The 24,348-nt window shown below is 45.3% G+C and overlaps 1 protein-coding gene across 2 annotated transcripts in view; it reads right to left on the minus strand.

The window, feature by feature from the left end:
• Window positions 1–231: 231 nt before the first annotated feature.
• The window catches only part of Rpia (ribose 5-phosphate isomerase A), a 37,736-nt gene continuing 13,619 nt past the window's right edge, over window positions 232–24,348 (minus strand). The window contains exons 4-9 of one of the 2 annotated variants that reach the window (XM_059257927.1): window positions 24,211–24,270; window positions 22,825–22,889; window positions 22,002–22,070; window positions 21,238–21,379; window positions 19,794–19,893; window positions 232–968 (exon numbers count right to left, since the gene is read on the minus strand). In XM_059257927.1, coding sequence (XP_059113910.1) covers window positions 943–968; window positions 19,794–19,893; window positions 21,238–21,379; window positions 22,002–22,070; window positions 22,825–22,889; window positions 24,211–24,270 — 462 coding nt within the window. In that variant the 3' untranslated portion in view covers window positions 232–942. Of the gene's footprint in view, window positions 969–13,752; window positions 14,693–19,793; window positions 19,894–21,237; window positions 21,380–22,001; window positions 22,071–22,824; window positions 22,890–24,210; window positions 24,271–24,348 lie in introns of those variants that run through there. The other variant, XM_059257926.1, reaches the window with a different exon arrangement.

Consider the following 24,348-nt stretch of genomic DNA (forward strand, 5'->3'; position numbering starts at 1 on the left):
TTTTTTTTTTGTTTGTTTGTTTGTTTGTTTGTTTTCAAGACAGGGTTTCTCTGTGTAGCTTTGCTCCTTTTCTGGAACTCGCTTTGGAGACCAGGCTGGCCTCGAACTCACAGAGATCCGCCTGCCTCTGCCTCCCGAGTGCTGGGATTAAAGGCGTACGCCACCACCGCCTGGCGAAGCTGATTTTTAATATAAAAAGAGGCCATGCAGTATTCCCTCCAGATCTGATTTTTCAAGTTTTACCAAATGAAAAGGCACTAAGAGAAATACATCTCTAAGAAAGAGAACTGACAAAGAGGAATTAAAATGGCAAATGGCCAGAGTCTGTGATGCAGCTTGACCCATGACCCCTCAGTGCTCCTGGCCTCCACAAACCGGGAGGAATATCCAAACCAAATCACACCTAGATTCCCAGACATCTCTAGAACAAGAGTAGGAGATTATTCTGATTATTTAAATAAAGCAGTTGTTAGGAAACACATAATAAGTCTAGAAATGCCTGAATATTCTGGTTGGAGTGTCAACAACTGGATAAAATTGCCAAAACAATTGATCTATTTTTCTTTGTCTGTGCTGTGGGTACTGACATGGACACTTGGATGTTTTAAAACAGCTCAGTGGTAGAAATAAATTTTTTTAAAACAAATGACTGGATTTGACACTTGTTCCTGGTTCTGGTTCCTCCCCAATATGGCGCTGGGTCATGTTCTTCATCTAAAAGTACCTGCCTACATTTTATACAACACTGAGTGATGGTCACAAAAACAGCTCTTTGCAACCTTCTGAAAAATGTTCAGAGGGATGGTGAGGATTAATTTCATGGGAAGCAACGTGGTGGGCCTTTCCATGTGTGATGGGCCATGGCCTGCTCTCCTTACGAACTCCATGTTGAATCTGTATTTACTTATCGCTGTATAATTAGAACAGCAGGTCCAGCTTGCCTCAGCTCCCTCTTTCTGTACAGACACCTGCAATCACAGAAACAGAAAGTCAGAGTTTCTACTTTACAAATGGAAACAAAGCCTTACAGAATCGTGATTTCAAGTAGAAACTCAGTCCATATGAGAGGCCTGGAGCTAAATTGGTCATTTTTGCAATTCTCAGTAAGAGAACATCTGTAGAATTCAGTACCTGGAACTCAGCGTTCACAGTAAACATCAACACACATGCAAATTCATCTGTATCCTACTTCATCTTCTTCTTTTTTTTTTTTTTTTTTTTGAAAAGAGATACCGATGTGTAAAAATAAACTGCAAAATAATCTTCACATGCTTGGAAAATAACTCTTATGAAATATTTAATTGGTGCTACAAATCATCCTAATGTTTTGAAAGAGAATTAGGTTAGCACATATCAAAAGTCACCAAAATTTCATCCCCTTTAACTCATTGAGTTCAAGAAATCTAAACATTGAACATTAAAAAGCAGGGGAAATAGCTTCATGTTCCAACTCTCGTCTGGCATGCTCCAGATTTCAGGTCCAATCCCTAACATCACAGAAGTATTAATAATAAAATAAAAAACCAAACATAAGTAGAATGCTAAGTGACCAACAAGAGGAGAAATGGACAAGGAAATATGGAAAATTATCTCAATGAACTTACTATCATGTGAAAGGAAGCCTCCAAAGCCTGTGTGACAATATGGACAGCTACGTGTTAATGAGATACGTGTAGCATTGAATTCTATTACAATTAGCCCTACGTAAAAAAAAAAAAAAAAAAAAAAAAACCCGCACGTATTCAAAAATAAGGATTAGAACAGAACTTGGACAAAATGTTGAGCATATGTTACATTAAAGGCAAGTGGTAAAGTGTCTTCCTTCAAAATGCTTGTTTATTGCAGCAATGTTCACTATCCAAGCTATGGATCAACTTAGATGCCCATCAATGGATGAATGGACAAAGAAAATATAACATGTGTGCCCAATGAGGGTTTTTTTCATTACATTATGTGTGTGAGTGAGCGTGTGTGTGTGTGTGTGTGTGTGTGTGTGTGTGTGTGTGTGTGTGAGAGAGAGAGAGAGAGAGAGAGAGAGAGAGAGAGAGAGAGAGAGAGAGAGAGAGAGAGAGAGAGATCTGGAGGTCAGAGGATAACTTGCAGGAGTTGGTTCTCTCCTGTCATGTAGCTCCCAGGATCCAACACAAGTCATCAGGCTTAGTGACAAGTACCTTAACCCAATGAGCCACCTCACCACCCCCTCCAGTGGAATTTTACTCAGCCATAAAGAGCTAAATTATGGTATTTGTAGGAAAACATGTGGAACTGTAAATCATTATGTTAAGCAAAATAAGCCATTTTAGGACAAATACCATGTGTTTTCTCTCACATGAGGAATCTCAGTATTTTTTTAAAGGTATGAGTGTAGAAGGAGGACCATTCGGAAACAGGAAGGGGACAGAGGGAGGTTAAAGAAGACAAGAACAAGAAGTGGGTGACTTGATCCAAGCATGTTACATACATGTATAAAAATAGAATGAAAGTTGGTGTTTTATACACTTAGTATACACTAATAACGTCTTGATGTTGAACACTGTTTTATAGTAAGGAACACCCAGAACTAGAAGAAGCAGAAACACTTGCCACTGTTCACAGTAAAAGCACAGCTTCAACCTCTCTGTCTTGTTTTCAGAGATGGAGCCAAGGCCTCTGGTACCCTCTGGTGCCTGGCCCTCTGTGGATCATCTCACAGCACGGAGAGCCTGCTCCTGTCCCTGGAGTAGAAAGCTGCTACTTAACCAAAAATGCAGGCCAACAGCTTCCTAACAGCTGGAATTAACGATCAGAAAGGTAAGATCTCACTGCCTACAACAAACAGACTCACCAGTTACTCTCTGCTGTCAAGCGATGTAAAAGCTATAAAAATAGGTTAAGCCATTCTGAGACTGTGCTCTGCTTACACAACTGTCTAGGCAGAATAAATTAATGAGGGTATGTCTGGGGAGAGGTGCATGTTTTAATCAAGCCATTTCTCTCTAACCCCCACATATATGTGTCTACTTCTACCCTTGAGTACCTCCAAAACATGTTAAAGAAAAGAAACTAAAGATGAATACATGTTCTTACTGATTCACCTGCTGGAAATTTCTTCATTTAATTTTTGGAGAATACTGCATTGAAAATATTCCAACAGTACAAAGAAGTGGCCATGGAAAATAATTCTCTCTACTACCCTGTCCCCCAAGCTAAGACACTTTTAATAAAGCATTTTAGCTCTAACAGAGAGCTTCTTGAAGTCAGGTCAAGACCAAAAGCCAGTGAGTCAGAGAAGGAACAGGGTTGTAAAGAAGGGGGGCTGTGTGAGCTGTCTTCAAACAGCAGAAAGTCTCTCTTAAATTATCAGAGCTGCAGAACCAGGTGACTCACACCTTCAACCTGGTCTACAGAGTGAGACCCTGTCTCAAAAACACACAACAAAAAATGACTTTTAGAATTATCCTTACTTATAAAATTACCACTATAAAAGAGATAATCATTTTAAGTACAGAAAATTATTCAGAAAAAAAGTGTTCTAGAAAACAACCCTGTGTTTAAGTAACTATTCTGGATCATTTCTCCATTGTCATTATTTATACTTACCTACACACTGGGGACAAGAAGTGATCTCATGGGGTGCCTACAAAAGGGTGCCCATGAATGGAGTTTATAGTCATTGAATGTTGCATACATGCAATCAGAAACACAATCAAAAGACTCAGAGGAAAGTCTTCTTGAAACTTTTAAACATATAGAACTTTACATGTAGACACATTATACAGCAGTTTATTTTAGGAGTAAGTATGTGCCCTGTGAGTTTTACTGCATGTAAACTATATCTCAATAAAATGCATTTTAAAATAAAACAAGAATTTATTCTTGGGAACTGATGTTTGGGCACTAGCCCAGAAATGCAAACCCCAGCTCTGCAAGATCCCAAGGATTGCCAGTGTCTGTCTCTGCCAACAGTGGTGGCCAGGAAAACACTTGTTCATTGACAATCTTCACATCTAATGAATCCAGGCTTGTTTTTAACAGCTTGAATTACAAGCATACCTTTATTTTGTTTTGGTTTGGTTTGGGTTGGGGGTTTTTGGTTTTTTATTGAGGTTTTTTTTGTTGCTTTGTTTGTTTGTTTGTTTTTGCTATGGATCAACCTCAGGGCCTCGGGCATAAAAGGAAGACACACTCCACCACTCAGCTGTACCCTTAGGAAAGGTCTTTCCATGGTACCAACTGAATGTTATTTAAAATTCTACTTTGCTGACACAAACTTTTTGTTTCAGCCAAACAGTCTTTTCCTGTACATGGTTTTAATTCATTTTCCAAAGCACAAGCTTAACACTACAACAAACTTCAGGAAGAAAGTTGGTAGGGAGCCACAGAAATTAAGGCAGGCTTCCTCCACTGGGGAAAATGTGCAGGGGAGGTGTGCTTGGAAAAGCCAAGCTATGAAGAGTTAGAGGATAATCCTTCAACCTCCTAACCTCCCTTGGATTTTCCAATAATTCCTCCCGTACCAACCCCATACACCGAGAGCGACCTGTGAGGGGTGCATAGCCTGGGTGGGAGTCCAGGACGCAGCTCTTGCTCAGTTTCTGCACAGGCAGCAGGTTGGCAGCAATCACTGTGAGGGCCCTGGTGGCAGCCCGTGATGGACTGCAGCTGTGCTCAGATTTGAGCGAGCCCTGCTGTAGCTTCAGAATGGCCAGTGTTTGAAGTCTGACCCATTTTCCCCCAGGAAAACTTTCGTGTTCCCTAAAAACAACCTCCTCTGACCCCTGATGACCTGTCAGTAGATGTCCACGCGAAATCCATTTGCCTGAAGGGCTTGTCGGGGTGAGGGGGCTTCAGGCAGGCAGAATTGTACCCCAACCCAGCCAGCATATTTAGCTATGGGTGGTTTTATGCACTTAAGAGAACAGAGCTAAGGGCTTGGCAGTGAGCTGATGTAGCAAACACTCAAAACAACACATCTTCACCGAGAGAAAATGTCCTCTGACCACTTCATAACATAACTGTAACTACACTTGCAGCTTTGCTGGTTAACAGCCCTGGCTGTTGTCCCAGAGTCAAATGGTAGAGAAACACTCGAAATGCAAACGTACCGCGAGACCTAAGGGATTTACTAGGGGAACACCACAGCGGGTTTTATGGGGCATGCGTTATCCGGCGCTAGGAGCCCTAAGCACCTCGGTAGAAGTCCCTTTAAGCCATGCATAGCCAGTACAGTGAGGCCTAAGCACCTCGGTACAAGTCCCTTTAGGCCATGCATAGCCAGTACAGTGAGGCTATGCATGGCTTATGAGCACATGAGCATGCGCCGAATACCCCCGAAGGAACCAGGAAGAACCCGCGAGTTCCGAGGGTGTTCAGCTTAGCTTTTTGAAGAACCATGGCAATAACTTTCCCAAAGAGGGCGGATTGCTCTGAAATGAAGACAGAGATAGTAAGCTTTTAGGGACAGGGACTGATGAGGCTACACACGTCTCCCCAAGATCCCACTCTGCTGTGGGCACAGAAATCCCTGCCCAGCCTGTCCAGGAGGCCTTTGACGAGCTGGGCTGGAGCGCCCCCTTCTGGCTACTGCCTTGAGGTACATAAAGCTCTGAGGCCACTGAATCCCTTGAAAGAGAGACTATCTAAAATGTCACCATTTAACTCTGTCACAGCCATCATTACATTGGCATTAACCTCTTTAAAATTTTATTTGGCATTTCTCATTCATACATTTCTCACACTTCCATTTTTAATGTTAATAATATTGTTTAGGTTCTTCAAAGAAATCAGGGAAATAAGAGGTAGCTATCAACTCATCAGCAAAGACAACTACTCTTTTTTTTATTAAGAGATTTTCTATTCATTTTACATATCAACTCCTGATTCCCCTGTCCTCCCTCCTCCCACTCCCCAGCCTTCCCCCCCCAACCTACCCCCTATTCCCACGTCCTCCAAGGCAAGGTCTCCCATGGGGAGTCAGCAGAGCCTGGCACATTCAGTTGAGGCAGGTCCAAGCCCCCCCCTCCATATACACAATGGAGTACTACTCAGCAGAGAAAAACAATGACATCATGAGGTTTACAGACAAGTACTCTTAATATTGTTTGGTATGTTAAGTGTAGTTGAGATCAACATAGTTGAGATCATGCTCTGCAGTAGTCATTTTCCATCTACTTCCAGTCTCGTTCCTCTGCCCTGGTCCCCATCCTCACTAGATTGGGCCATGCGAGGCACCGGCAAGAGTCAAGGATCAAGCCAGGACATTCGCTCACCCCCTCCGCCTGGGGGAGGAATTTTCCAGTAGCCGTGACTCTTGCTCCCACCAAGTGCATAACTTCGAGGCTGTGAGACAACCTCTTACAACCTTGATGTTGCTCAGCTCTGGGTCCCTTCAGCTTAATGATGGGTTCTCTGCTCCTTGTCCCTATGAAGTAGGTCCCACAATGACACTGTCTGAAATGCCCCGAGGGGTTTATTTACCTGCTCACATCAAGACCAATCTGTATAATACCCACTCAAAATTATCCCATACGGGTCGCTAAATATAGTTCTTTATGGATTCTTTTTGTTGTTGTTTTGTTTGAGACAGGGTCTTACGTAGCCCAGATTGGCCAAGGATGACCTTAAACTTCTGATCCTCCTGCCTCCACCTCCTGAGTGCTGGAATTATAGGCCTGTGGTAGTGGAGGTCAAACCTAGCAGCACTCTAGGCAGACACTCTACCAACTGAGCTACATCCCCAGTGAACAAATTCCATCTTAAAGACTGAATAATGTAACATCACCTCTTGATTCACATCATTTAGGTTTCCGTATTTGCTCAAATACAGCATTGGGATGAATGTCTGCACACCTCAGTTTCCACCCCCCTTCAATGTATTTGCACAGGCTGTTTCCTACAAGTAACTAAAATGAGCAGGACATTTTCTGTTTCTTGGCACTTAGCGCCAAAAATCTCCAGCAAGAAAGGCTAGAAAGAGCTTGCAAACCCAGCGAGCTGGGCAAGCTCCTCTCCACAGCCCTCCACAGCTCAGATTAGATTATTGATGTTGCTGCTGCTCCTCTGCCGCTGCTATTTAATTGAGGTGTTTTGTGTTCGATCTTAGCGAGGCAGAACAATTTTCAGGTGTTTCCTCTTTGGTAAACTATCCTGTCTCTTGCTATTGAGTTCTCACTAGCGCTCTTAGAGGTTAAGGTATCAGATTCTTAGGCACACAGACGCTGGCTGTGGCGGCATTAAGTAAAAGGGAATTGTTCAAAGGATAGCACAGGATTCTAAGCGTCAGAAAACTGGGTTCAAAAATTAGGAAGACTCAATAGAGCCTGGCAAATGACAACAACGTGGGGACTGCATTAACGCCTTCTCTCATGGGCGAGTAGAGTCTATTGCTCCAGCTCCTTACTGTGAGGTACAATAATAGGTGTATGCTGTATATTTTCTGAGAAAGGCCTGTAGCTTCCATAAGACCTTTCATGCTATGATTGGATAAGTGTCCCCCAAAGGCCAATGTGTTAAAGATTTGGACACTAGCCTGTGGTACTGTTGTGAGGTGGAAGAACCGATGGGAATGGAAGCCTAGTGGGGCATGCCCTTGAAGAGAACACTGGGACATAAGCCCTCTCCTCCCTCCACTTCCTGGCCACCATGAAGTACACAGCTTCTTTAGTCTTGTGTTCCTGACAGGATGTACCGTTTTGCCACAGGCCCCAAAACAACCAGGACCAGATGACCAAGGATTGAATCCTCTGAACCCTCCAGACAAAACAAACCTTTGCTTCTATGCTGATTATCTGAGGTGATTCGTCACAGTGATAAAAAGCTAACATAACTCCTCAGAGTTCATCTACTCCACGTCGTGAGGAGGCCCAAGAAGAGCCACAGAGAGCAGGGGGCCCAGGCAATGCCCAGAGTCCAGTACTGGTTCAAGTACTCCTGACCCGAAACCTCATGCACTAGTCACTGTTCCGTTTGCAGGGCTGTGAGCAAAAGGAAGTTGGCAGTGTTCTAAGCTACTGCATTTGAGGTGCTCTGAGGCATCAGGACAGAGCTGAGATACTCCCTTAGGAGTCAAGCGCTAAGCAGGAGCAGCTAATCGGCCAAGCCTGGGCCTGTGTGACATCTCTGGAGAAAAGACCCATACATAAGAAGAGTCCCTAGCAGGAGGACATCTCTCACAATCCAGCACTTTGTGCCTTGAAAACAGAAAGTTACAAAAAGCTAGGACACCCTCCCTGAACCACTGCCTGCCTGCCTGGAGCAAGCATAGGTTAAAAAAAAAATAATAATAATCAGGAAGAAAGGAGAATTTCAATGGCATAAATTTATACATAATATACATTCCATATGTGCATACACACAAATATACCAAAGACAGCAAAAATATGAAAAGCTATACATGCAAGTTCCTAGGGCTTCTGTATTCACAATATATAAAAGTAGAAAAAAAAATAACAGTTCAACAACTAGTAAAAAAGATATACATACAAGAGAATATTATTTAACAATAAAAAAGTAAGTGCTGATGATGCATGCCAAAACATGGGTAACTTTAAGACTGTGCTCCAGAGGCCTCCAGAGGACTGGGAATTTTGCTGTTTAAAAGAATCAGAGGATGAGGCTTCTACAAGCAGACAGGACAAGTTTCACTAGATGACAGGAAAACCATCTCAGACAGTGATGTCCTGCTCTTGTTAAGACCGTTTTCATTTTGTAAGCATACTGCACATTTCCACAGAAGCTGGATTCTCATGAGCTGAGTGGTATGTGCACAGCCACTGCAGAAATCCTACATCATGGCATGTCAACAAAAGCCAGCATCTGGGGATTGGCAGCCAGCTACAGAGACCCCGGGCATGGTTTCCTGTTGGTTTTTGTACCATCCACCCACCTCCTCTGAAATCAGCAGAGGGATATATGATTTACTTTTTATGGTAAGAGCTCTGAAGTGTCACATTTAATATTAGGGTTTTTTTAATGCACGATTCTAGTCGAATGTGGGAGAGAGAAATGGGGGAGTTCATGTTTTAAATCCACTCACTTAGAACCCGGTATCTTCTCTAGCAGTTCTGAGGGGTCCATAACATTCTTATTTCTCCCCTTCCATGCCAGTGTTGAAGCAGGGACAATAACTAAGCACACTTTTTCCTAACAAGCTGTTTTGTTATTTCTGGATAAGTTCAAGGAAGCGTTCTGCATGTGGTATCTATCTGGTACACTTGTCCATCTCATTACAAACAGGCAGACGTCACTGTATCTCTGGCATCCTTAAACACAGGAGCGAAGAGAGTCTCTCCTGACTTAGACACTATGGCAATGCAACGTTTTCATTTGGGTTTGGCAGATCTTTGGGCCTAATTCTGTGAGCATACCTTAGCCCTGGGTGATGACATCTTTGTGTTAGTGCCCCAGTTAATTCCAAAGCTGTTGTCAATGTGTAAACCAGCCTGTGACAGTTTTCTGTACATGTTAAAGAACTTGACTGTTCAGTTTTCATGACGATTATGTAAGGACATCGGATAGAGATGGCTGTCTCTCCCAGACCATGTCAATGACCTTTACGATGTACTTTGGTTCCACACCACAGGATTTGTCCCCATAACCTTTTGACACTTCTCAAGTACTTTGTGTGTGTGTGTGTGTGTGTGTGTGTGTGTGTGTGTGTGTGTGTGTGTGCTGTTGTTGTTGTTGTTGTTGTTGTTGTTATTGTTAGATTTTCCCTTTTGCGATGGATTGCTTTAACAGCTGTAATTTCAACTAGATCGGAAAGATGTGGCCAGTCCAGGACAAACCCTAAAGTAAAATATATGTATTTTGAAGATGCAATACAAAAAAGAATGTAAAATACTGTTTTGTTAAGAGAGTAGTTTAGACATTCAGGATTAACTATTTTGAAATTGGCTTCACCCCTCTTTTTAGTGTGGTGACTAGAACATTTTAAATCACGTGACTGCCGACATTTCCACTGGGCAAGGCTGCCGTGATTCTTGGTGCAGCCCTGGCACTCGGTCCGTACAAGAGCTTGCTCTGTGAATGCCACTCACAGGACTGCAAAGGAGAGAGGGTGCATCCTCAGCACTGAGGAACATGGGCCAAGAAAACCAAACGCAGGGATCAGATCTCGGGACCATCAGAACTCATCAGTGACAGCAGATCGGCCTGAGTCTCCATGAAGACCAACTTCCGAAATAAAATGAGAATTAGCGCACTCGCCTCTTTGAAACTCAAGTTGAGATGCCAAACCATCCCCTCAGAAGGCAGTTCTGTCATCAGGGGATACTGTGAGTCTGACTGCCACTGGGATAAGCCTGACAAGAGATGCCACCAGGAACTCAGTTCCCTGACACAGCTACTTCCTCTTCCACCCTGTGGATGAGCCGAAGCTTTCAGTGACCCACCGTAACAGAAGGGGGTTTCAGCCTGAATTTACTGTATTCACCAACCTGCCTAACAACTATCCGGTAAACAATGGAGTCACCTCTGCAAAGAAGACCTCTCCTTCCTTCCCTGGACTGTGCCTCCACCCAACCCCAGCCAATCATTGTATTGTCTCTCAAAGCATGGCTGCATGTTTACCTGCTGAGACTCACTTGTGTTCAATTCATTGCTAAGCTATACTGGAGTGTTTTGCAATTCTGTGATTCAACTCAGTTACTAAAAAAAAACAACGCAATGACAGTGAACCTGTCAAAACATCATCTGATTACTGGGTTAGTGGAGTGAAGGCTGATGCAATCCTAAATCTGGCTGCATCAGCTGCTATGTGTGACAGGAAGTAAGCAGTCAGGCATCTCAGGGCACGAGAAGTTGTTGCAGCCCCAATGAAGTCTGGAGGCTGAAGCCGTGACATGGGGTTTCTGAGACCCCAAGTCATCCACGCCAGTGCCCAGTTCATGGCAAGTGCACGATGCCAGGTAATCACAGGTGTGAAGAACTGCTAAACCAAGGCTGAGGCCCTCTGTCCGGGCTAGCACAACTGGTCTAGCTCTCGGTCAGGCCTTGGGGTGGCTACCAGTCAGCCTGACACCCACACCTAAGCCCTGGAACCCTTCTGGTGAGCATAAACAATCCCAGTGGCCATTAGGCAAGGCCACTCTTCGATCATGACAAGAAAAGCCAGACTCCTCCACAATCATATCTGAACACAGGTGAAACAGGAACACCACCGAAGTCATAAAAAGGACCAGACAGCCCTATCCTGGCTAATCATGGCTGCTTTCCTACAAGGCCCACAGCTCTAGCTGTAAGGAAGAATGTTCAGATGCCTGCCCAAAGAATCACTCCTGCTTTCTACCAGCACTTGGTCCTGGGCAAATCCTCCATCTTTACTACCTGTGACCAAGCACAAACACAGATCTTCTCAGACTTAACACCAAGACATCCCAAAAGCTACCCACAGCAAGCTTCCCTTCATGCAATGGGTCCATCACTTGCCTGTGGCTAAAAGGAACTCACAATCCCCTTTCCTGGGCTACTACAGTGGCCAATGGCTCATTTCATAGAGAAAACTCCAAAGAGAGGAACACAGAGGAGATGGGGAGAAACAGAGGTTGAGTGTTGCTTCTGTGACAGATGAGAAGTGACGCTCTTTCTCCAACTAGGTTACACACAATGTTCTATTGCCCTTCTTCCAAAGAAAGCTCAACAATACAGAAAAAAAACAAGAGTAGCCATGAGCTCACACCAGCACACACATGTGCACACAACCATTCACCAACTTCAGGCCTTTAACAAATGTGACTCATTACAACTGACAAGACAGAATCAAGGGACATAAGTTAGGCAAAACCCTACAACTACCCAGGAGCACAAGAGAGGCCAGGAACCAGAGAAGTCTGCTCAGCTTTCCAGGGTGTAACCTGAACCAGGTACTTAAACTGAGCCTTACTTTCTCACTCTGAAAATTCAGGCACACTCAAAGGAGTTGCGGGATGACAGGTCAAAGTTCCAGGACAGTGGCCTGGCACACAGGACAAGTTGAAAGAGGAAATGGCCGCTTTCCTTCCTCACTTTGAGTCCGAGCTGAAGCCAAAACTGAGTCAACTCTACCCAAGTCCCCGTGATTGTCCTTGCATCCCTCCCAGAATGGTGGTAGCCTGCCTTGATGACAAACCTTTCCCAGAAGCCACTCAAGGCCTAGAGATGACTCAGGGGTTAGAGTATGCACTGTCCTACCATTGCAGAGGACCCCAGTTCATTCCCAACACCCACATCAGGCAGCTCACAACCACCTGTAACTCCAGGCCAGTTTCCAAAAGCCTCTTCTCACCTCTGTGGGAACCTACATTCGCGTGTACACACTCACACACAAACACTCACAGAAATAATTTTTGTTTTATTTTTTGACAGGGTCTATGTAGCTCTGGCTGTCCTGGATCTCACTCTATAGACCAGGCTGAGCTCAAACTCACAGAGATCTGCCTGCCTCTGCCTCTGCCTCCCAAGTGCTGAGATTAAAGGTGTGTCACCACGTCTGGCTACATAAATATAGCTTAAATATATATATATATTAAGGTATGTACCACCGGCCCAAGATAGAGCACAAGAAACTGGCTTGGCTTGTTCAGTGAATCACTTGCAAGGTCACATTTAATAATTTAGTGGCAAGTGTTGCATTTTAAGTGAATCAAAATTTACCTCTAAATTGCCCTATCTCGCCTACCAGGTGTTTTGTTTTTCTCTAAGAGAAGAAAAACCTCACATTAACATTCAAAAGCCCTAGTCTGGTCACATGTGCCAAAGCCTGTGAAGCCAACAGGAAATTTACATGTGATGTGGAGCAAAAAGGTGTTTCTGAAACCCAGCTAATCTTGTTTATCTTTATCCATGAGTTAAATCCACACCACACAAACTGGCTTGTTTCGAAACGTACCCTATCCAATTTCTCGGCTCGGTCTGCACAAAGGCTGTTGATGAACCAATTAAAAATAATGCACTCCTAACCCAGCCTTCATAACAACGCCTGAGGCAGCTACCTGTAGAGAGCACTTTCTGAGTAAAAAACAGAATTCAGCAAGGGGGGAAATGCCTTTGTTGAGACTTGGCTCCCCTGTGTAGCCCCGGCTGTCCTGGAACTCACTCTGTAGACCAGGCTAGCCTAGAACTAAAAGAGCCACCTGTCTGCTGGGATTAAAGGTGTGTGCTACCACAGGAGGCTGGAAAATGCTCACTTAAGGCTCGGTCCTGGTTAGCTTTTCCTCTGAGACTTGATTCAGCAGGAATTTGGATGTCAACACGTGTAGCAGAGTTCAAACTTCAACGCAGAGGTAAACTGAGATGACTGCTGAATATCAAGCAGCGTTAGCATGAGGGGAACCAGGGCTCACTGCACAGGGCTGTTTACCAGAATGGACCTGTGAGGCCCTTCTAGAACTACCACTGAGCTGGTCACGGCCTACCTATCTCTATGAAGCTTTTTCTAGGTGGTCTGCTGCTTACTAGGCAGTTTATCTGAACACTAGACTAAGGGAAACGAGAAAATTCCAGTCTCTTTTCCTGCTCATCAACTTCCATGACTAAAGGTCAAATACAGCAGCTGAAAATGAGCAAACGTGTGCTCAGCTCTGCTGCCCTCACGTGGACAGAGAACATCAACACTGCAGCAAAGATCTCTGGAACTCACAGGTCCTTGTTTCAAAAAGGAGATGATAATCTGCCAGAACCGAAGCACTTACCTGGCCTGTCTCAGATGCCTGAGTGGCTCCCACTCTTCTCTGATACAAACCAGGTGAGCAAAACTGATCCCCATTTCAGTACAATATCCACAGTAAAGACAAAGGGTCAAAATGGCACAACAATGTTTATTTCAACCTTCAAACAGCACAGAGAAGTGACAGCTTCTGATGCCAAATCATACAAGTGTTATTAGAGGAACAAAACAACATTAACAGAAAGAAAATCATTCCAACAACAAAAAGTAAGTGCTGCACATCTCACGCCATGCTATGCGCTGCCAGCAGGCGAAAGATTCCCACCACGTGCTCCCACCAGCAGGACCCAAGCAAAGCCAGGGTCCCAGACAAGGTGCATTCTCACCTGGGAGTGTATCCCCAAGTCACTACAAACCCCGCTGCTCCACTCAGACTTGTGTAAACCTGATCTTAAAACGTAACTAGGATTTGGGAGTGGTACAACGAAAACAACCTCCAAACAGAACAGAGTATGGCAAGAAAGTAAACAAGGTTTCCCATAAGGCATCAGGAGACACTGCCAGCTGGCTTGAGGAAATGTTGGGTTGTTATTTCTCAGCAAATCCAAAACCTCAGAAGTTTAACCAGCAGGTCGAGTCAAAGCTTTCAGAGACAGTCCTGACCACCTGTTTTTATTTATACATTTTTTTTGTTTTGGTAAATGTTTCATATAAAACATAAAATCAAGTTCTATTTTATAAAAAAACTGAATATTTTAATAGTAAAAATATATATATTTAAATTTCTTTTTAAAAAGACACATAGCAATACTTCATAAGACTGGATTTGACCACCCCCCTCACCCACCCATGGCCAGCTGTCCCTCTGGCACTGTGGACAGCTACATTAAGGTACATTAAGGCAAAGGCTCCTGGAGAGGCATGTCCACTGTGCCTGGGCTGGAGACTCAAGGTGAACACCCTGCTCCTCACAGGGTCAGAAGGGCTTCTCCCTCACATTCACTGAGCCATCCTGCATCCCAAAGTAGACCTTCTCTGCCATGTTGATGAACAGGCCTGTATCCACCACACCTGCAGAATGAAGAAGAGGAGCATTGAGGTCCATCTTCCCAAGACAAGGCAAACCTCCAGGGTCCCTGGGAACAAACATCATAAAGAGCACCAGACAAAACACAGAACTAAAGCCCTGCTCTCTCACACAGCACCTGAAAGAAACTAGGCCTATCTTTGTTCCTTCCTGGCACTTCTTCCTCCCATTGCATCATGGCTTGCTCTGTGTACCCAAATGTGTCAGCTTCATCCCACCCTGGAGCCTCTGCTCATGCTGTTCCCCTCGCCTGACTGGCCATCCTTAACAGTCAAGGTTGGCTGCTCCTCTTCATCCTCCCATGTGTCTTCTAGAGAGACCCCCAAGACTAGGCTACGTAGACCCCACTCCTCCCAGGCATTTTAGTCACACCAGCAGACCAGAAAGTCTTCCGCAGAGTAGGAGATATTCACAAAGCGTACACCTGACCAAGGAGTCACATCAGAATACAATTTCTCAAATCACTAAGTAAAAGATACCCAAAAGAAAAGTGAGTAAAAGACTTGAACAGGTACTTCTTAAGAAGAGCAATCCCCGGGCTGGAGAGATGGCTCAGTGGTTAAGAGCACTGGCTGCTCGTCCAGAGGTCCTGAGTTCAATTCCCAGCAACCACATGGTGGCTCACAACCGTCTGTAATGAGATCTGGTGCCCTCTTCTGGCATGCAGGCATACATGCAGGCAGAACACTATATGCATAATAAATCTAAAAATTAAAATTAATTAAAAAAAAGAGCAATCCCAAAAAGCCAGCACTTAAAAAGGCATACAAGCTCACTAGCAACAGGGCATGAAAGACTACTCGATCACCAGGGTAAGCAACGACAGTTGACTAGAATATGAAGGCAGACCGGAGCATTGCTGAGGCTTGCTGGCCATCATCCGGCTCCAGGGTCAGTGAGAGACCTGACTCAAAGGAAAACAGGACACACAGCATTGCCCTCTGGCTTCTGCACATACACACATGCAAACAGAGTAGCGTGAACATATCAACATGCTTGTTTGTGCATGCACACTGACAGTGGACTACTCAGCAATGAGAATTAACTAACTATAGACGGCCTTCATAAAAATGTCTATAAACACACATATCCTACAGTGAGATAACACTGGCCAACTATCAAAGGGTAGTGAACCTGGTGCAGGGAAACAGGGGCCTGCGTCTGGTTCCCTGCACTGGTAAACGGGGGCTCTTAATGTGGGTAGCATTTAATGTCATTTTGTAAAGTGAGACTGATCTTTTGATCTAGTACTTCCATGCTAGCACAAGGCTGATGTGCACATGACCACTAGCAGGGATCTAGTCTCTCGTGAGTCAGCATGTAGTAAGCTGGGATGAGAGAGGGCAGAACACAGTTTGAGCCATTACTTGGGTTAAAGTGAGGAAGGCAGGGGAGTTTCGACCTTTGTTTCTGTGGAAGATCACCTCAGAACAGACCACACTGTTCTTTTAGTAACACCGGCCATCTTCAGACGGGGTAACTAGTTGCGTAAAAAAGAAGGGGGTGACTTGCCACTGTTTACCCCTAATTTTGAACAAGGTAATTTCCAAAGGATAAGTAAATTAAAACATCTGTGGACAGCTCTCACCACAGCAAACTGGCGTGGAGTGGGTGAAGAAGGAACGTCCGGGCACACACTGCCGCACAGCTAGAGCTACTGAAAACGGACAAAGCAGCGCTCACACTCATTCTGATGAACACCTTCGGAGCACAACCAAGAAGCTTCGATCGGCCCCAGAGACAGTCAACCACCTCAAAGGCTACAAGAAGTATCAGGGCAGCTGTCTACAGCATGATTCTAGGACCTCGGATCAGTAAGGGGCTAGGACTGACTGATCCCCTCACCCTAACAAAATCAAAGAAAGGGCAGAGCATGCTGAATGTGGGCAGAGGACAGAGCCATGAAACACACAGAGGGACTGCTTTCTGAGTGTCTCATTGTGCAAATGCACCTGGGAATAAACAAAGCTTGCCCGTTCCTCTTCCCTGGGTGTTTTCCAACAGCAACTCTAACGGGCAGAAAGGAGGAGAAAAGGAGAGCCAATGACAAACATGGATGGACCTGTGGTAACACACCAGCTTCCTCACTCTAAACTGTAACTCTGATGTCTCAAGGACACAGATTCTTCATGCTCAGTAAAAGGCAACATGGACTTCCTCACATACAACACTTCAAAGTCACAAAAGCCAAGGAAGACCTGGGGAAAAGCAAGAGAGCCCCCTAGTGGGCACAGGAGGAACCCGACTTCCCATTCCACCCTGGGTCAGTCTGTATTAGCAGAGTCAAATGCACTCTGCCACCAAGCATGATCTGCACATCATCTTCCTCCTGCCTTCTTGGCCTTTTAAAGAGGTCACACTAAGCAACAGAGTAATTCACCTGCTGTACTTAATTAATGGAGAAAATATTGTCATAAGACTAAGACTGGGCCGGGCGGTGGTGGCACACGCCTTTAATCCCAGCACTCGGGAGGCAGAGCCAGGCGGATCTCTGTGAGTTCGAGGCCAGCCTGGTCTCCAAAGCGAGTTCCAGGAAAGGCGCAAAGCTACACAGAGAAACCCTGTCTCAAAAAAAAAAAACCAAAAAAAACAAAAAAAAAAAAAGACTAAGACTGACAGAGGCTGGACTTGGAAGAAGTAGCTGCCTTATTATACAGCAAATAGTCACACTGGTTTCATTCCCAACTAACACAAATAACTTAGAATCTAGGGGGGAAAACAAAACAAAACTGGGGGTGGGAGGTGGCACATGCCTTTAATCCCAGCAGAGGCAGGTGGATCTCTGAGTTTGATGCCACCCTGATCTACAGAGTGAGTTCCAGGACAGCCAGGACCACAGAAAAACCCTGTCTCAAAAAACTAAAAAAAAAAGCCGGGCGGTGGTGGCGCACGCCTTTAATCCCAGCACTCGGGAGGCAGAGCCAGGCGGATCTCTGTGAGTTCGAGGCCAGCCTGGGCTACCAAGTGAGTCCCAGGAAAGGCGCAAAGCTACACAGAGAAACCCTGTCTCGAAAAACCAAAAAAAAAAAAAAAAAAAAAAAAAAAAAAAAAAAAAAACTAAAAAAAAAAAGAAGGGGATGTCAGTGGGCATTGAGACAAGGTCTCATGTAGCCCAGGCTGGCCTCAAATCCATTATGTAGCCAAGGAAGTCCTTGACCTCCTAATCATCCTGCCTCTACCTCCCAAGTACCAGGATTACAGGTGTGTGTCACTACATGGGCACTAAGTAGTTGATTAATGACGACAATAGTGTATCCTTTCTCCCTAGGGACTTTATTCATCCAACATTGTTCTAAGTGGTGATCTAACTCATTTAATCCTCACAGCAACCCTATAAGGTATGTTATGGGATGGTCCTTCTGTACGCTGTGAATGTGTGTTGATAATAAAGCTGTCTGGGCCTATGGCAAGGGAGGATAAGGACAATCAAACTGAGGACTCAGAGGAAGGAGGGCGGGTTAACAGACGTGAGACAGCCACCCAAGGAACAAGATGCCAGAGGACTGGTAAGCCACGGACCATGTGGCAATAAATAGACTAATAGAAATGGGTTCATTTAAATGTAAGAGCTAGTTAGTAATAAGCCTGAGCCATCGACCAAGCATTTATAATATAAGCCTCTGTGTGATAATTTGGGAAGCAGCTGCCAGGTATTTGGGATCCAGTGAACAGGACAGAAAGTTCCACCACCATTTACAAGTAGGTACTAGTATTGGCCCTTTTACAGAGGAGAAATTGAGGCACACTGCTGTTAGCTAGGGGCTCCAAGTTCACACAGCTAAAGCATGGGTAGGTTAGAATCTTTGTCCAAGCAGTCTTCTCCCAGCAGCCACTCAGCCACCACACTCTGATAAACTGATTTTATCTATCTCACTACCCATATATGACCTAGACAGTTCCTCAGCACTGCAAGAACGATGCCTTTCAAATCACCTCCTCCTTTAATCCCCTCCTACAAGCTCTGACACTCAGATTTCTTAAGCCTGGACTCCAATTCATCTCAATCCAGCTCATCCAATCTTCCCCCAACTCCTACTTAATTATCCCTTGGCATAAAGTCTAGGCTTACATCATACGGCCTCATTTCAGCATGGCACTTGAGTGAGCAAGCATTCAAGTTCAGGGTCTGAGAGTTGGAGAGACGGCCCAGTGCTTAAGAGAGCATACCGCTCCTATAGAGGACCCAAGTTCAATTCCCAGCACCCATGTCATGTCGGAAGGCTCACAACTACCGCAGCTCCAGAACAAATGCTTTCTCCTGGTTTCTATGGGTACCTGCACTAGAATGCACATTCTCATAAAGAGACACATAATAAAAATAACACAAATCTTAAAAGGTCAAGGTCAAGAGGCACACAACCTAGGGCTCCCACCTTGATGCTGTAGTTATTAGGCAAACCACTTAGCTTAGCTCTAGGCCTGTGTTGTGTCCTGTAACTACCTCATCCAAGTGGGAATCCAATGAAACCTTTTAGAATGCTAAGCAGTGTCTAGATAATGTGATGCTAATACCCAGACCAATATCACTTCTATGAAACTGCCCCAACACACCTTCCCAGAAAAAAGGAATCTCTGTGAACTAAACTCTTGCTATTTCTCCAGCAGAATCAGCACTTTTAGTATTTGCAGGCTGGCTTCACACAGCCTTCCCCGGGTTCACATCAGTTCTAATCTAAGACCAATTCATGTATACACAGTCACAGCATCTTGCCTATGACATATAACCAGTGAACGTGGGTGAACTGAGCCACTTTTCCCTAAAAAGGTCAAAGAAGCTGTAGTCAAACTCCCTGAAAAGGAGGGCAGGATCTTTCCCAGAGATGGTGACCTTATTTCAAAGCAAGCACCCTCTGGCTTTCCATCAGCTCCAGGACTATCTCAATTCAAACAGACTATAAAATACACACACATCAAGACTATTACATAAGCCATGGGGAGGGAGGTGATTCAAGTTAAAACCCCAGACATGGTATAAAGTGAGTTCTTGAAACAAGTCCTACACAGCACATGTCCATCATGCCTCCTGTGGCCAGAAGAGCAGGGAGTTATGGAAGGATGAGTGACTATGAAGACTACTCAGGTTACCTGGAGTCATTTTGATGGCTGTGTTCACTTCACTCCATTTGTGAACGCGGTCAAACTTCCAGTCCAGGATAAAATTCCCATTGTCTGTCACCACAGGACCCTAGAAGAGAATTTCCAGTGACCAAAGATGACAACACAGGTAGGCAGAGGAAAGATGACAACCTGACAGGTGTCCTAACTGACGGGCTCCGCTCTCTGCTTCCTACAGGTGGTGCTGTAAAGCAGTAGTGAGCACGTGCTTTGGAGTTTTGGCAACTTGGATTTAAGTCTTAACGCCACATATGTATGGAATTAAGAGGAGCAATCGGCTTCTCTAAACCTTATTGTTTCTCAAGTGTCAGCAAGGGGGACAGAGATGCAAACAGAAGAGCTCAACAGAGTGAAGTTTTCAACTTACAGAGGGAAAGCCTCCAACAAAATGACCGCCAACATCACTACATCTCAAAGCTTAGCATAAACACCACCAAAACCACAAGATAAGGCTGTACTGACTTCACACATCACACCTTCTCCATCAGTGTCTCTTTAAAAGGACGGAGCAGCCAGGCGGTGGTGGTACGCGCCTTTAATCCCAGCACTCGGGAAGCACAGGCAGCTGGATCTCTGAGTTCAAGGCCAGTCTGGTTTACAGAGGGAGTTCCAGGACAGCTAAGGCTACACAGAAAAACCCCGTCTCGAAAAACAAAACAAAACTAAGAATGCTACCAGACAGGGCTGAGGCCTAGAGCTAAGATCTCCCCTTTCTTCTGTGACCTGCCTACCTGATGTTTCCAATGTATTTTAAAGGTGTCATTTGTAAACTTCTCTGTTTTGTCTCTGTACAAATTGAAAACTATTACCTCCCTGGAATGCAGGATTTGGAATAACCTAACCCTGTACTCCCAGACCATGGTTACTCATATTTGGCTCTAAAGTAAACTACTTCTAGCCGGGCGGTGGTGGCGCACGCCTTTAATCCCAGCACTCGGGAGGCAGAGCCAGGCGGATCTCTGTGAGTTCGAGGCCAGCCTGGGCTACCAAGCAAGTTCCAGGAAAGGCGCAAAGCTACACAGAGAAACCCTGTCTCGAAAAACAAAAAAAAATAAATAAATAAATAAATAAATAAAGTAAACTACTTCTTATGCTCTTTGAGATGAGAGTTGTACTCTTACACGGATAGCCTCAAAAAGGATGAGAAAAGAGGGAAATATCATACCAGGGAAACTGAAAAACCTTCTGCCCCACAGAGCGTCCAAAAGAGTGTTTAGAGGCTGCTCACTGGGAGTCTAGACCACAAGTATCCCCTGGGAATGTCAGGGAGAACCACGGCCCCTTCTATACGGAGTGGAGGGGGTGGGGGATGGACACGCACAGCACCCCCCAGGCTTCAGGGGCCTAACTGCCACAGAGAGGGTGACAGCAGCACACTGAGCCAGGATGCTCGGAAACCTCTCTGGCCACTTACCGCCTTGTTGACAGCCATTCGAAGTTCCACCTCGCCCCCAAACTTCTGGGTCACAGCCCGGCTCACTGGGACATAGGCCATTGGGATGACCTCAATAGGGATCCCCTTGTGCCACCGATCTCCAAGGTTCTTTGAATCTTTCCTGGAAAGAACGTCAATCAAATCAAGTAAGTTCAATGTACAAAACCAAATTCAGGCAAGGGGCTAGCTAGAGAGCTAGAGGGGAAGTGATCAGGAACAGTACAGGGGGCTTCAGAAGTATGGGCTGCTCTACACTACAGAGAAACGTGAATAATGTGGCAAAAATGTTAAAAACCGCTCTGCTGGCTTACTGACTAGCCTCGGTTTTCCTTGCAGCTCTAGCTTTTCTTGAGTAAATACATATGCAAGTATCTCTTCTCACATGCTCAGCACAAGTGGATCCTGGACAAAGACTGAACACAGTAGTCACGTGTGGCAAATCCTGACCCCAGAGGAAGCAGGACATGCTGAGTCACCGCCTGTGGCCAGGGCTTGGCCTGCTTCCTGAGGTTCCCTCTGAAAACCTAATGAGTGACACATGCAGATGAGCTCTGCCTACAGGGTGACACTGCTTCCTCCCCACCCCCAAACATGAAGTCTCAGCTGTACGCAAGAGTGCTATGATAACATCAGGAGTCACCTGCCTCCTGTATTCCTCCACAAGCTTCCCTCTCTGCACAAGGGGATGAGACTGGGGAACCCACAGACACTCTCAGCTGGAGCACAGAACCCTGGAACAGTACCTGAAATCAGCGATCACAATGAAGCGACTGGCATAACCAGCCACAATCTTCTCCTGCGTCAGGCAGCCTCTGACGGGGAAGAAGAAAGTGACATTAGAGTGAGATAATCCTAATTTGGGGACTAGGGTCAGACACAGGAATCCCAACTGTGCTCAATCCTGACACTTGAAGAGAAATTTGGCTTCCGTTTTTAAGGAGCCTCCCTCAATCCTGTCGTGCTACTTTCTAGTAAACCGACGACAGAAACACTAGCCTGTGTCTGGGAGAAACCTAGGAAGTATAAACAATGGTTCCATTCAGGCCAAGCACATCTCCTCTGTGTTAGGGAGACATCTCTGGACATGTCCTGAGAAGGCCAGTTTGGAACACAGCCCTGGGGACTGTGACAGCACAAGACCCAGACACTGAACTGTCTGGCCTGTCCCCACTGCTCCCTAGCTAAAGTACTTCACACGGACAACCAGGATTGCATAATACATAGAAAACCATGATTTCTGTCATTCTGATAAATGTTTCCAAATAAAGGAAGAGTACCCCCAACTGATCACAGACTTCACAGTTTTAACACAAAAGTCACAGACCTAACAGTCTAACCCAAGACTGTGCTGTGTGTGTACACAGAATCCAGCAAGATAAACCATCTCACTGAAAGACCCGGGTTGCCTGTCAGAAATGCCAGGCTGACTCAGAGGCATATGGTATCAATGTGCTGATAGGAAGACAAAATACATGTATCCAGGACAACTGTTTACTCTGTACTCCATTTTGCTTTGCTAAGGATTAGCTGACAGTCTCTTTAGCAACCAAGCCCCACAACACTCACCCGCCGCCCTTGATGAGATTGAGCTCAGCATCCACTTCATCAGCACCATCGATGGCAAGGTCAATCTGTGAGGGAGGAAGGAGCCCCTTGCTGAGATGCTGTGCCAAACCTGATCAAGCAGCAACAGCTCATCAGGTTCTCGGCAGCTCTATTAAACACAGCTAGGCCCAGTAATTCCACTCAAGAGACTCTGCCAGGGTCACAAGGGAAAGGGGCTGAGGGGCTGAGACACACCGTCCAGCTCTTGGCCACCATATTTGCTTCCTTTGCTCTCCAGGAACAAAGTGGATTGCAGCATGCATTCCCAAAGGAGTCAAAATACTGACTCTGGGGGTGACAGGCGAGGGTTAAACGTTTAAGATACTGCAGTTGGGAGCCCTCCGAAGGACCATATGCAGATATGCAGCAGGACAGAGGAAAACTGACTGCAAAGGCGGCACTAATGTGGACAGACACAGGCAACTTCAAATGGACAAGAAGATTAACAGGCATCTCTGAAAATGACAAACACTCACTACAGTCTTGAACTGGAAACTCTTTCTGCCCACAGAAATCCCCTGGAGGTCCTTCCCAGTGTTTTACCATGTACTCCATAGCATGGCCGCTAGACCCTGTCAAATCTCCACCCCATGCCTGCCCCACTATGCCCAAATCACTCCAGAAAGTCTGGGCAACACCCACATGTGCCACACATCCATGTCTATTATCTTCTCCTCCAAAGATCCTCTCTTGGCCCTGCCATGGAGCCTCTGCAGCTAAGCACAAACCTAGCCTCTTGCTACAACAATGACATACCTTTCCACATCCACCCACTGGGATAGTTATAGTATCGACTGTCTAGATTCAACTTAGCTCTATACCTAATGACAGCTCAGGTGGGCCTGGGTGACAGGGGATTCTGTTCACTCTCCATACCCACCTTCAATTTCTCCTGGGTGACTATCCTTAAACTTAATAGCCTTTCCCACAAATACCAACTTTAATTAGTTTTCAAGCAGCCAAGGCTGCCTCAGATATGACTTCTTTCCTCTGCTTAGGTGTGAGATATGCAGGCTGCCTCTCTTATGAGAAGGAACTCTCAGGAATCCATGGACCAATCCTGGAGCTGTCCCCATCTCCTTTACTATGTACTGATTCCTAGAGGTTAAATCTCAGGGAAGCTAACCTATACTATGCCTACACTGGAAATTAACTACCTCTCTGCTTGTGATTTGTCAGAATTAACACTCAAGTTCCCAGAACAAAGGTGAATATAATTGACTAATGTTTTCTGGACCTGCCAAGATATCTGGAGCCCATGAACACCTAGGGGCCACAAGAAAGGGGGAAAGACACAATCCTCTGTTATCTCCCCTCCCTCCCTCCCTCCCCTCCCCCCCCCCTTACCTCTGGGTGTTGATCCAGGTCACTGAGGGTTAAGCCATACTGCAATATAAGCTGCCTGGCCTGAGGAGGGCAGGAAAAAACAACCACAATCATTTACTCTGAAAATATGGCAAGGATCTGCAGAGTTCTTCTGATGCT

The sequence above is a fragment of the Peromyscus eremicus genome, chromosome 3 (assembly GCF_949786415.1).
Source record: "Peromyscus eremicus chromosome 3, PerEre_H2_v1, whole genome shotgun sequence".
Classification (NCBI taxonomy): domain Eukaryota; kingdom Metazoa; phylum Chordata; class Mammalia; order Rodentia; family Cricetidae; genus Peromyscus; species Peromyscus eremicus.